The sequence below is a fragment of the Nicotiana sylvestris genome, chromosome 10, assembly GCF_000393655.2.
Source record: "Nicotiana sylvestris chromosome 10, ASM39365v2, whole genome shotgun sequence".
NCBI classification, from domain to species: Eukaryota; Viridiplantae; Streptophyta; class Magnoliopsida; order Solanales; family Solanaceae; genus Nicotiana; species Nicotiana sylvestris.
In genome coordinates this window covers 14,572,316-14,584,807 of record NC_091066.1, presented here as the reverse complement: position 1 = coordinate 14,584,807, position 12,492 = coordinate 14,572,316, and the positions used below count along the sequence as shown (strand labels likewise).

Genomic DNA, 12,492 nt, shown 5'->3' with positions numbered 1-12,492 from the left:
CTTACAGAACTCGTCAACAAGACTTTTCCACACATCTTTATTTAAGTAAGTGTTTGGTCTATTTCCTTTTCTAACCTCTTGCTCACACAACTCAATAAATATAATATGTGTATCATCGTCCCACTTAGCATTGTCCGGCAGAATTGAATGTAATAATCTGAAGAAAGCAGAGCAACCAAGAAGCTAAGACTGAAGTTGCATAATAGTAATACCAGTACTTTTGTAACTTCATGATCCATAGACATCTTGAGTAACAATTTTATTGTTTCTCTCCTAAAAGGGGAGATAGAACTAAGAACTCAATTATTTCAAAAAGATTAATTAGGATAACTATTGGGTTTTATGGACTCTCCAATATGTACCCTTGATATCATATTTGAGCTTTGTCCTCTTTCTCTGTTTCTATCTTTTTTCTACATTCTAGTTAAATAGCAGTATCTCTCCAACTGGTGAGTTCATCTCATGTTATTATTTAATAATGATACAATTTCGCTCTGATTATGTTCCCAAAATTAAGTAGTTTGTTCGGTTAAAAAAAACTAAACCTTACATTTTTTGGTTAACAAAGGTTTTAGCAATAACCTCGTGTATCATACTTCAAAGACAATTTGATATTCAAGAAAATTACAGGGACTGCAGTTATGAAGATAGCACATAAAGCAAACGCATGCAGAAATGTCGACTATAATTCTTGACAAACAAAAAGAAATTCTGTAAAGGATACGAATCAGAGTTATCACTACAAAGCCACTCTTAAACCTATAGCAACCTAAAATAATGAGTACAAGTGTTACAGATCACTTTGGATCTGTAACAATGACATAAGTACCAGCAGTATTAACAATACCAGCAGTAACAAAGAAAAACGAGGCAGTGATGATTTGGTTAAGAAAAATATTAGTGCTCGACGACATGCTTATATGAACAACTTGGCAGAGGTGTTAACGGGCTATCAAACACTTAGCTCCAGCACTCCTAAACTACATTTTTCTTCATTTTTATAAAAAGAGTCAACTTTGATAAATATCAAATATTCTACTGTTTTCTTTGCTATAACACCAAAATGGATGAAGCAGATATGAAGATGAAAGGAGCCAACAACCTAAAGCAAGATCGTTCTTGAATTTGTATAGTCAAAACTCAGTAAAATTTTCCAAATGAATTCAAACAAAAATATACAATAAGGAACGAGAAAAACTTAAACTATAATTGATTTCCACTGAATTGCTTGAAGAAAAGCGCAGAAAAATTAAAGATGAAGCAGAGATGAAGATGAAAGGAGGAACGACAGTCTTCAAAGTGAAGAAAATAGGAGAAATACAATGTTTTAGAGTTTCTTTGATTGAGGGTAATTTTGGTATAAACATATAAGGGACAAGAGAGTAATTTTTTTGGTCAAATCAAAATGGCTTTTAAGCCAAAATTTAAAAAGTTGGGGTCAGCCAACTTGTTGCTTTTAGCTTTTTTTAAGCACTTTATAGCTTTTTTTAAGCAGCTTTATATTTTGCCAAACACTCCAAAAATCAAAAAAGTGCTTAAAAACTAAAAGCCGGTTTGACCAGCTTTTAAGCCCATCCAAACACCCTCTTAGTCTATTTGTAAAATCGAGAGTATAAACATATCAGTTATTGTATACAATCGAGTCAAACAAAACAAGAAAATGCTATAACAAAGAAGAACAAATTATCCAACCATTGTAACAACAAAACAATATAGTACAATAGAATTAAGGTACCATATATATATATGAAACAATGAGAAACAACAATATAATAAAGACATGCTCTATAAATTCTGAACTGCAAAGTGATTCTTGCAACTAGGGGCGTACGCAGAATTTTTTGTAAGTGGTGTAGACATGTAATTTTTGACCCTCCCCGAGATTTTACACATTTTAGTGTTTAGATATTTAGTTTAGGTCTAATATCGCTATTTTAACTAGTTTTGACTCTTTTACTTTTTTTTATCACAAAAGTAAAATTACAAAAATATTTTCATCTTTAGCTTAAAGTCAATTAGTATATTTATATTTATAGCCTATTCGTCCTACTTTTTACTTTATTATAACATTTGAAAATACAAAAATTAGTTTAACTTTTAGTATTTAGTTTTTATATTAGTTTATTTTAATTACGAGTGATTTTTACACTTTATAGATACATTGTATTATTTGGTTTTCTTAGCCTAAATTTAAATCCAAAAGACATGGTCAAACCCCATTTCCTAAATACAAGCCCATTTCCACATTCCCCTCTTATATCCTAATTAAAATAGGAGAATTTTTCACAAAGCACCATCTTTTAGTCCTAATTATCAATTAATAGAAACCCTTTGCTATATTACGTCCTATAGATATCTTTTATGCAATTATATAATGTATTTAAGGTAGTGTATTTAATAATACAACAAAAATTAGCGGCGTACAAAAAGGAAATCCAGCAATTCCTGAAAATATATTTACCTGTATTCAAACGTATGTAGCGCTAAATACGTAACGTATCTGCGCAATATCTGGGTCGACGAAGATGTTAAAAACGGAAGAAAATCAAATCAATTCTGATTTTCCTAATTTTACTCAACAAACTTAAAAGTTATCCCATCAATCTGTATTCTTCTCAAAGTCAAAAATACAGAAAAGTGAAAGAAGCGAAGAAACAGAGCAGCTTGCTTCTATATTGTGCGATTTTCTTCTCCTCCTTATCGATTGCGACAAATTATATACAGAAGAAGGTATAACTCTTCTATATATATGGCAAGCTTGACAGTTTTGTTGCGTCATTCTGGAAAGTGGAACGATGAGGGCAATTATATCGACTTTTCAATTGAGGGAATACTGATTAAGGAGTATGCTTCCTTTAATGATCTAGTTTGTTCAATTTCTAATCAACTGGGTATAGATTTGAGCACAAATACCATTAAAATACAATACAATGTTGAAGGCAATCGCACGCCAATGGAAATACACAATGATATGGGTTACAGAGTGTATGTAAAATTGAAAAAAGAGAACAGAGAATATGGGATGTATCCTCTGTGCATTACAACTATGGAAAAAGAGCTTATCTCTGGAGATGGTTTAAATCAAGGCGACATTGTGCAGATAGACGAAGCAGTTCAAATGTACGATTCCGATACAGATTATACACTAGCTATAGAACTTGCCAATTCAGGAGAAGCGATTGGAGTGTTCGAACTCCACAAGGATTTGATAATTTCAAAAACTAATCAAAAGGAGGTTATGGCTGGACAAGTGTATAAGGATAAGGCTACATTGAAAGAGGTGATGAATAATTATGCTATAGCTCAAAGGTTTCAATTCCGTGTTGATCGGTCTAATGCTGTCAGGTTTGATGTTTGTTTAACTTTGTTGTATTTAGTTGTAGTTGTGTGTTTCCTGCAGATGATGAACACCTTTGAAAATTTATATTTGTTTAGTGTTCTTAATAATATGTATTCAGGTGTATTTTACTATTGAAAAAATACAACAGTGGCTATGATTATTTTCATATTATGTCTATAATATTACTAAGTGTTTGATTATTCATACGAATATATTTAGTTGTATTTATTGTATTTAATCACATCTAACAATATTGTAATTCGTTAGCATACAAAATTACATATACACAGATATTAATTTGGTACTTTATGAATATGAAGTATATATGTCAGAATCATTAAGTTGTCTGATGTATGAACTTTTCTGTCCAGCTATGCATTAATATGTATTTCAGAAGATTGTGATTGGAGGTTTAAGGCTTCAAGCATTAACAAATCGGAATTATTCAAGGTGAGAGAATTCAACGACAACCATACATGTCCGCTGAAGGATAAAGTGTACGAGCAGCGGCAAGCTAGTAGCAGCCTTATAAGTGGTATTATAAGGACAAAGCTTACAAACCATAAGAGGAAATACACTCCGAGGGACATTATTGATGACGTGAAATCAGATCTAGGTGTTGATGTTAGCTATATGTTGGCGTGGAGGGCTAAAGAAAAGGCAATGAATTTTCTTAGAGGTGAACCGGCTGATTCATACAAAAAATTACCAGAATACTTATATACAATGGATAAGACATATCCAGGTTCTCACATAAGAATGGAAAAATCGTCAAAGAATGAATTCATGTACGTGTATATATCATTGTATGCATTTATAAGGGGGTTTGATCATTGTAGACCAATTGTTGTAGTGGACAGAAGTCATCTAAAATCCTACTACACCGGGACATTCGTTTCTACAAGCACGTTGGATGGGGCAGGTGAGTACCTCAATAATAATACAATTTGTTAATATTTAAAGCATTGGAAAACATGTATTTAAAAACAATTATATTCAATTGTATTAAACATGTCATATATTGCCACTAGCATACGGTGTTATTGATTCAGAGAACGATGCTGCTTGGACGTGGTTCTTTGAGCAATTCAAGATAGCGTACGGTGTAAGGGAAAACATGTGCATTGTTTCGGATAGAAATGAGAGCATCATTAAATCTGTATCGAGAGTATATCCGGATTTACCGCATTGTGCTTGCATATGGCATCTATGGAATAACGTATACAAGAAATTCAAAAAGAGTCATGCCAAGTTGAGTGAGATATACTTCTCGATGGCAAAAGCATACACACAAACTGAATTTGATAGTCTGATGGAGAAGGTTGAGAAGGTAGATATTAGGGTGAAAGAATACTTAGAGTTAGCTGGTTACGAAAAATGGGTTAGGTTGTATGCACCTGTTAACATGGGATGGACAATGACGTCAAATATCGCTGAGTCAATCAATGCAACACTAGTTTCAGCAAGAGAATTGCCAATATATAACTTCCTCGAAGAAGTTAGGAAGATGTTTGGTCGTTGGAATTGTAGTAATCGTAAAGAAGCTACTCAGACATACAAGACGCTTGGGAGAAAATACCAAGAAATGCTGGAGGTGAATGAGACCATGTGTACCCGTATGACTGTAAGTTAACTTTTTATGGCATTGTTGTATACAACTGAATACATTTTTTTAGGCAGAACTACTGGTATGCATTTTTATGAATATTTACTTGAACTAGTAAATAATATAGATGAATACAGGTAAGTACATGTTTATTATTAAGACTGTATGCATGTGATAATGATTACAATGGAATTCAGGTGATTAATACAGTTTAAATTGATTGGAAATACCTGAAAACATCTGCTAAAAAAAGGTTGAATACAAATGCATACAAATGCAGACTGTAGAGTAATACAGTTGAATACAGTTGCATACAGTTACTGGAATCAGCTGAATTTAACTGAAATTGAATGAAGTTGCAATTTTTGAAGTTGATAGTAACCATTTAACTCAGTAGTATATATTTGTTAATTCATGTAAATGTGTTCAAAACGTATATTTCTGTTTTTAAATGTAGGTGGTACCCTCAACTGAATACTTACATACTGTTAACGATGGTGGGAGGAATTACACAGTCTGTCTGCTCGAGAGAAAATGTGTTTGTGGGAGATTCCAAATTGATGAATTGCCATGCCCACATGCCTGGGCTGTATTGAAGAGCAAGTTTTTAATGCCTGAAGAATACTGCTCTAGCTATTACAAGCCAAGTACAATTGTAATGACATACGATGTGCCAGTGTACCCGCTACCGGACAAAAATGACTGGAATATACCAGAGCATGTTGCAGAGGAGGTTGTACTACCACCCAAATGGAAAAGACCTCCTGGAAGGCCAAAGAAGAAGCGCGACAAAAATTTAAGTGAATTGTTGTTGCCGAAAAATCAACATTCATGTAGCATATGTGGGCAGGGAGGACATAACAAGCGAACTTGTAGGAATGCTCCACGTAATAAATAGTTGTATTTTGACATGTATTGGTGACTTGACATTATCAGCTATAATGAATTCATTTTTCGAAGTAATATATTATGGAATGACTTTCGTTAATATTTTATGAATTTATTTAGTTGAAGTATTTTTATATATATATATAAATATATATGATTTGGCCGTGAGAGTATCTTAGTATAGTTGAATACAACTATATCAATTCCTTAATATAGGTGAATACAACATGTAGAATAGAGTTGAATATAGGTTAATAACACAGTTTAATTCAACTGACTTTGGTGGAATACACTGTAATACAGTTTAATACAGATCTGGACATCTGGTTGAAACAGTTGAATTTAACTGACATTGGATGAATATAGGTAATTCAATTGTTTAATACATTTGAATACAACATGTTCAATAATGTTGACTATAGGTTAATACTACAGTTCAATTAAATTGACTATAGCTGAATACATATGAAATCAGAGAAAAATACAGCTGAATACAGTTGAATAATACAACTAAATACAAGTTAATCAATATAACTTGTATTGTTTCTAGTCAATTCAAAGTTACATCTGAATGGATGCAGCTGAATATACTTGCATACCAACTGTAGACAACTGATAAATACACTTTAATACAACTGAATTGAACTGAATAATATATATTAATACAATAAGCTAAACAGAATAATACAACTAAATACAACTGCTTAATACTGCAAGATAAAGCTGATCTTATGCAGCTGAATACAATTCAAAAATTGGCATTAACAAAAATCATTCAGCATACATAAAGTTTCAGAAATTTTAACTAACATGTGCGTTAGCTAAAACCTGTTCAAGCAAACTTAACCAAATTTCAGCATGTAAGTAAATAGCATCTACGACCAAAACCACTACAATCAGTATCATTGTTCAAGCTAAACTAAAAAAAAAAACCTAAAGCTATTCTAAAACTATTTGCATCTTTGCCTCCGACTCAGAGATTTGCCTTTCAATCTTTGAAGGTGCTTCACTCTCGCTTATTGCATCAGCATCTATCTTGCGCATAACATAGTCCCATAACAGAGCACCATATCTTTGACGGAGAAGAGTGGCATCAAATGGTGTTTTTTGTGTAATCTCTCCAATAGTGCTCAGAAACTCCGCGAAGGCTGCAACATGCATTCCACAATCTCTAAACAATAATTGATTGAAACAGAATATAAATTAATTAATCCATATACTGTGTATAAAACATATAAGAATGATGATTGGATACTTACATGCTGCCCGCTTTCTGTTGAGGCAGATTTGGAACGAAGATAACTTCAAAAGGTTCGTTATGATCCTTGTTTGTGTATGCGGGATAAGCATACCAGTGAATGCCTTGACTATCTCTGTAAAAGCCACTAATTGACAAATACAGAGGTAATAGCTTAGCTAGCTTTACAATCTCAGAGACTACGTATGCATCATGACCGGAAGACGTGTACGAGTCATACACTTTGATACATCTATCTTTGAAAGTCACAACAACCAACACCCAATGAAGTTTTTCCTTCAAGTTCACTGGTATCAAGACATTATCCACTATATGCCAAGGTACATTAGCATGTAATCTGTAGCCCCTAATATACTCACATACAACGTCTTCTTGTTTTGCTACATTAGCATTACTATCTATATCTTCATACCTGTCATATATTTCATCTGTTCTTGTCTTGAATATACAATCAACAGTAGTAAACGTGAAGTCCCTATGCTGATTGTACTTGCCCATCTTTCGCAAATAGTAGAATATGACATCCATATGCTATAAACAAAAGAGGTTGGTAGATAGTGTGAGTTTATTTGCTTGAACTAAGAAATAATATATAAGAATACCTCAATACAGATGCTAAAAAAAAGTTGAATACAACTGAATACAGAAAATAGAGGAATACACTGTAATACAGGTGAATACAATTGTATTCAGCTTATGGACTACAGTTGAATTCAACTGACATTGAATGAATACAACTAATTCAATTCCTTAATATAGGTGAATACAACATGTAGAATAGAGTTGAATATAGGTTAATAACACAGTTCAATTCAACTGACTTTGGTGGAATACACTGTAATATAGTTGAATACAGATCTAGACAGCTGGTTGAAACAGTTGAATTTAACCGCCATTGGATGAATACATGTAATTCAATTGATAAATACGGTTGTATACAACAGTATCAATAAATTTAATTATATGTTAATAATACAGTTCAATTCAATTGACTATAGCTGAATACATAGGAAATAAGAGAAAAATACAGCTGAATAATACAACTAAATACAAGTTAATAAAACAGCATATTATTATTTAAAGATAAGATTATCATTTTTGGGAAAGACTCACATTGTCATCCCATAACTTCCCGTAAATGGATAGAAGGTAAAACCAGTTTTTGGAATCAACTTGATCAACTCCAAAATCCAATGGAATGTGAAGTATAGACTTGTTTTTCTTGTAATGGTCGTCGAGATTACCTCTACAAGTATGATATAAAACTCATTATGTACATACCTTAAAAAAATGAAAACATAATACAATGAACGGGGGAAAACTCACTTCTGATCATGTCTTGCTAGAAGACCTTCACGAACCCACTTGTCATATTCTTGAATGAGTAACATAGGATGTGGACCCGTTATTGGATCTTCCTCAAACGGGTGTCTTTTTTCAAAGATGGGTGTCAACTTTACAGAGGAACATGCTGTAAATAGAACATGCTGTAAATAATCACGATGAATGCTGATTATTACGTTTGTAAAATCACTTACCTCCTGAGTCAAAGTTAGACTGATAAGGCGAAGAGTTCCATCTACTTGGTCGCCTATTTCGTTGAGGTTGCACTGGTGTGGCTTCATCTTTTTTTGCACTTGCGTGAACAACTATTCTAGTTTCTGGAATTTGACTGGGTAGAAACTTATCGTCCAGTTCAAATTGAGAAACATAGAATTCTTTAGATACATCCTCTTGGTTTGTGGTAGATGGTATGATGGACGGTACCTCTGAAATAGTTTTCTGGTAGATGTATGTATCATTGTTAGCATGGTAACTTAATGTTAGAAAAAAGATTAAATACATATATGTAGCTAGTATACATTACAGAAAATGCAGATTAACCAAGCAGAATACATGTAAATACAGTTGAAATAAAAATAAATACGGCAGTTTAAAGTGATATTACAGATTAAGTGTAACACAGTTATGAATACATTTAAAAAAATATGCTCAATATGTTAAGATTTAAAAGTCAGAATACATATATATAGAGCTGAATAACATTTAAATACATCAGTAAAGTGGCTAGATTAAAACATATATGAATACAACTAAATACATATGTTGAATATGATAACTGCTTTTATACCTCATTATTATCTCCGACATCTGTGTCAATGCCACCATCATGTCTCACTATGAGTTCAGTTTGCTGATTTTGTTGAAGTTGGTCTGAAAGCATCTTAAAGTTATCATTGATCAATGTCCTTAGAGACTTGAACTCTCCAACAATCTTAATAGTACAAAATAGTTAGAAAAAATACTAAAACACATAGCTATCAAACTTTATTGATTAATCGGTGGGTAAATACTCACGTATTCTTTGAATGATTTTAGCTCTTTCCTCAAAGAAGATGGGTCCTCATTTTGGCCTTCTAGGAGCTGATGGTCATGCACAACTTTATGTCCAATGTCAGAAAGACAAACAGGAGGGACTTTGGGCTGATGTTCTGGTTCTTTTGTAGGAATCTTGGGTTGTTCCTTGACCTTCTTATGTGGCGGTGATGAAGATGGACCGACACTATCAACATGTTTATTCTTAGATTGAAGATTGGGTGTAGGAGAAAAGTCATCTGTATCCTGTCCCGATTTGTCTGAATGCGCAGGAGTAGGTATTTTCTCAATATCGGCGCACACTTGAGGAATCTGAAAAACAGCAAGCTCTATATCTAGAGGAGTGATGTCCTTGAACACAATCTGTGAACAAAAATAAGTTATGACTTACAAAAAACATATTAATGCATAACTGTATAATGCTATATTCAGGTGTATTTAACTCTGTTGTATTCTGAATGTATTAAAATGTATTAATATGTATGCAAGTATTCATGTATATAAGCTTATGAATCCAATGAATACAACAGTAGGCTTCCCCTCTAACTGAATGCAAATGTATGCAAATTATATATGTATTTATGTTCAATTATCTTCAGAATATTGATAACATTTGTATATTACCGTGTTTCCGGTGTCTTTGAACATGCCGTTCATCAGATAAGAAAATGTTGGCTGATTTCCGGTGGTTCTCCAATTGAGTATTCTGGGGACCACGTCGCAGACTCGGACTGCAATTTTGGAATCAACAGAAGAACAACACTCATAAAACCACACCTGCATAGCTAGGGGCATCCCAGCTATCCTGTAATACTTCTTCAAAGCATCCATCTTCTTGCTAATCGAGTTTATCAACAACTCAAATGCTTTAATACCCCAATGATATTCAGAATAGCGCCCACTCTCTACTAAGTCAAAATCTAGCCTCGGTATAGTTGCACTATTCTTCTCAGATGAAAATATAAAGGTGTGGATGAAATACAACAAAGATATCTTCAAAGCATCCTCATCATTGTCGGGGCCCCATGCCTTGTCATTGAAGCATTGTCTCAAGTGTTTCTTCTTTACAATATTAGCACTTCCAAAATAAGTCGCAATAAGCCGGTTAGGAGGAGTTTCACTAAACTCAAAATCTTCATCTTTACCTACACATTTGAGGCCAGTCACAAGCGCAAACTCCCTTAATGTGAAATGTAATTCAGTACCATTGACGTATACTGCAAATACATTGTTTGGAGTGCCGTTTAACTGTCGAGCCATGAAGCATCTGAAGAGTTGATGTTGAACATCAAATCGCTTCATTTGAAGAAATGAGCCAAAGCATGTATTGCCGAATTGTTGGAACTGATTGGGAGTAAGCTTATCTTTTAGCTGGGATACTATATCAGTGTTAGTGTAACTACTAATATGGGGTGCTAATTTTGGCTAGTATTTCACAAACAAATCAATTCCCTGCAATGAACATTGAAAGATACATGTTAATACAGATGAATACATTGCAAAAATACATATTAAGATTTTTTGGAATACATGTAAGACATGATACAGTGACAAAGCCAAATGCATGTCAGACAACTACAAACACTTACAGAAGACTAGATACAGTGACAAGGCTAAATATATGCTAACATACTTTGTAACATACAGATATAATACAAAATATTTCAGATGAATACAACTGAATACATATGAATGCATATGAATACATTTGAGGTCAAACTGGATAATTGAATTATCGCAAATATATATTAGCAAACGCTAAATACACATGAATACATATGAATACAGGTAAAATTACATTAAAAATGAACTGTTGGAAACAACCAAATACATATGAATACATAAACATACTGTAGAAGAAACAGACTACACTATACAAAAAGGTACAAAAATACAAGAAGATAGATATGAATACAACAGAATACATGTAACAAATACCAATTACCTTTTGGTTTCTTGAATCTTTCATAGGTTTTTTCCTCTTTGAGCCAACTTGATTTTTGGTTTCTTTTGAAGCTTCATCAACTTGGACTTCTTTCAACTTGTCCTTGTGTATTTTACTTCTTCTTTCATCAACTTTGGATGCTGATAAACCTGCAAAATCTTTCTCCGCTTGAGTCAGTTGCAACGAGAAAGAGGGCCCATCAAAATAGAGAATTTTGGTGGGTATACCTCTGGGTAGTCTGTTGAGTGGCGTTGCATCCGACATTAGAGAGAAAGCTCAAAGAATCCTGGTGATTAACAATACAAATGGAAGATATATCAGAAAATTATGTAAATTCGCTAAAAAACTTTATAGAAACAAACTAATGAAAAAGCAATTGCGAAGAAGAATTACCTACGGGAAGAAAATTTCCAAAATACAATTGTGAAGCTTGCGAAGAAGAATAGCCTTTGGGGCGATAATGGCGGAGGAGGGTTTTGGAAGTGTATGGAACGTGTGTTTGTGGGAGAAGAGGGAAAAGTGTATTGAAGAAGAGAGAGAAAAGCTGATGAGAGGAGATATACACAAATTAGGTGAGAGAAAATAAAAAAATGAGATTAGAAAAATATTTTGTAGCATATATTAAGCCTTAATTTTAGGATGGAACTAAATTTAGATTTTTTGCTATAAACTAAAAAGGGTATTTATAGAATGTAATATTTTAAAAGGATATTTATATATTATAAATAGGGTACTAACCTATTCTATAGGTGGTAAAATTTCCTTAAAATAACCCTAAGAGAACCCCCGGTCTGATCTTCATCTACACACCCTAAACTAAAAAATCCTAAGGAATCCTAGAGATAGGAGAAGCAGCCGCAGCAACACAACCCCAAAAGACCTCTATCACTGCCGCATCTCCCTCACTCCAAAATCGCCGGCCACCCTTCTTCTTCACACCACCAAACCAACAACCACCTTCACCAACCTTAATAAAAAAAGAACGAAGACAGCCAGGTATTTGGGGACTGGGCTGGGGCGGATTAAGGGTGTTTTTGGGGCAATTGGGCCATTTTAAATTGGCCCATTCCGGTTTTAAT

The 12,492-nt window shown here is 33.5% G+C and overlaps 1 protein-coding gene across 1 annotated transcript; it reads left to right on the top strand.

The window, feature by feature from the left end:
* The first annotated feature begins 2,749 nt into the window (after positions 1 to 2,749).
* Positions 2,750 to 5,844, top strand: LOC104226568 (uncharacterized). Its single transcript, XM_070158602.1, has 4 exons — positions 2,750 to 3,345; positions 3,712 to 4,262; positions 4,372 to 4,964; positions 5,404 to 5,844. The coding sequence occupies exons 1-4, from the start codon at positions 2,750 to 2,752 to the stop codon at positions 5,842 to 5,844; spliced, it is 2,181 nt and encodes a 726-aa protein (XP_070014703.1).
* Positions 5,845 to 12,492: the final 6,648 nt, after the last annotated feature.

Excerpts from the sequence above, each read along its gene's own strand:
- LOC104226568 (XM_070158602.1), top strand. The coding sequence starts at position 2,750 with ATGGCAAGCTTGACAGTTTTGTTGCGTCATTCTGGAAAGTGGAACGAT. Across the intron at positions 3,346-3,711 it reads GATCGGTCTAATGCTGTCAG|CTATGCATTAATATGTATTT; the intron begins GTTTGATGTTTG and ends TTTTCTGTCCAG. Across the intron at positions 4,263-4,371 it reads AAGCACGTTGGATGGGGCAG|CATACGGTGTTATTGATTCA; the intron begins GTGAGTACCTCA and ends TATTGCCACTAG.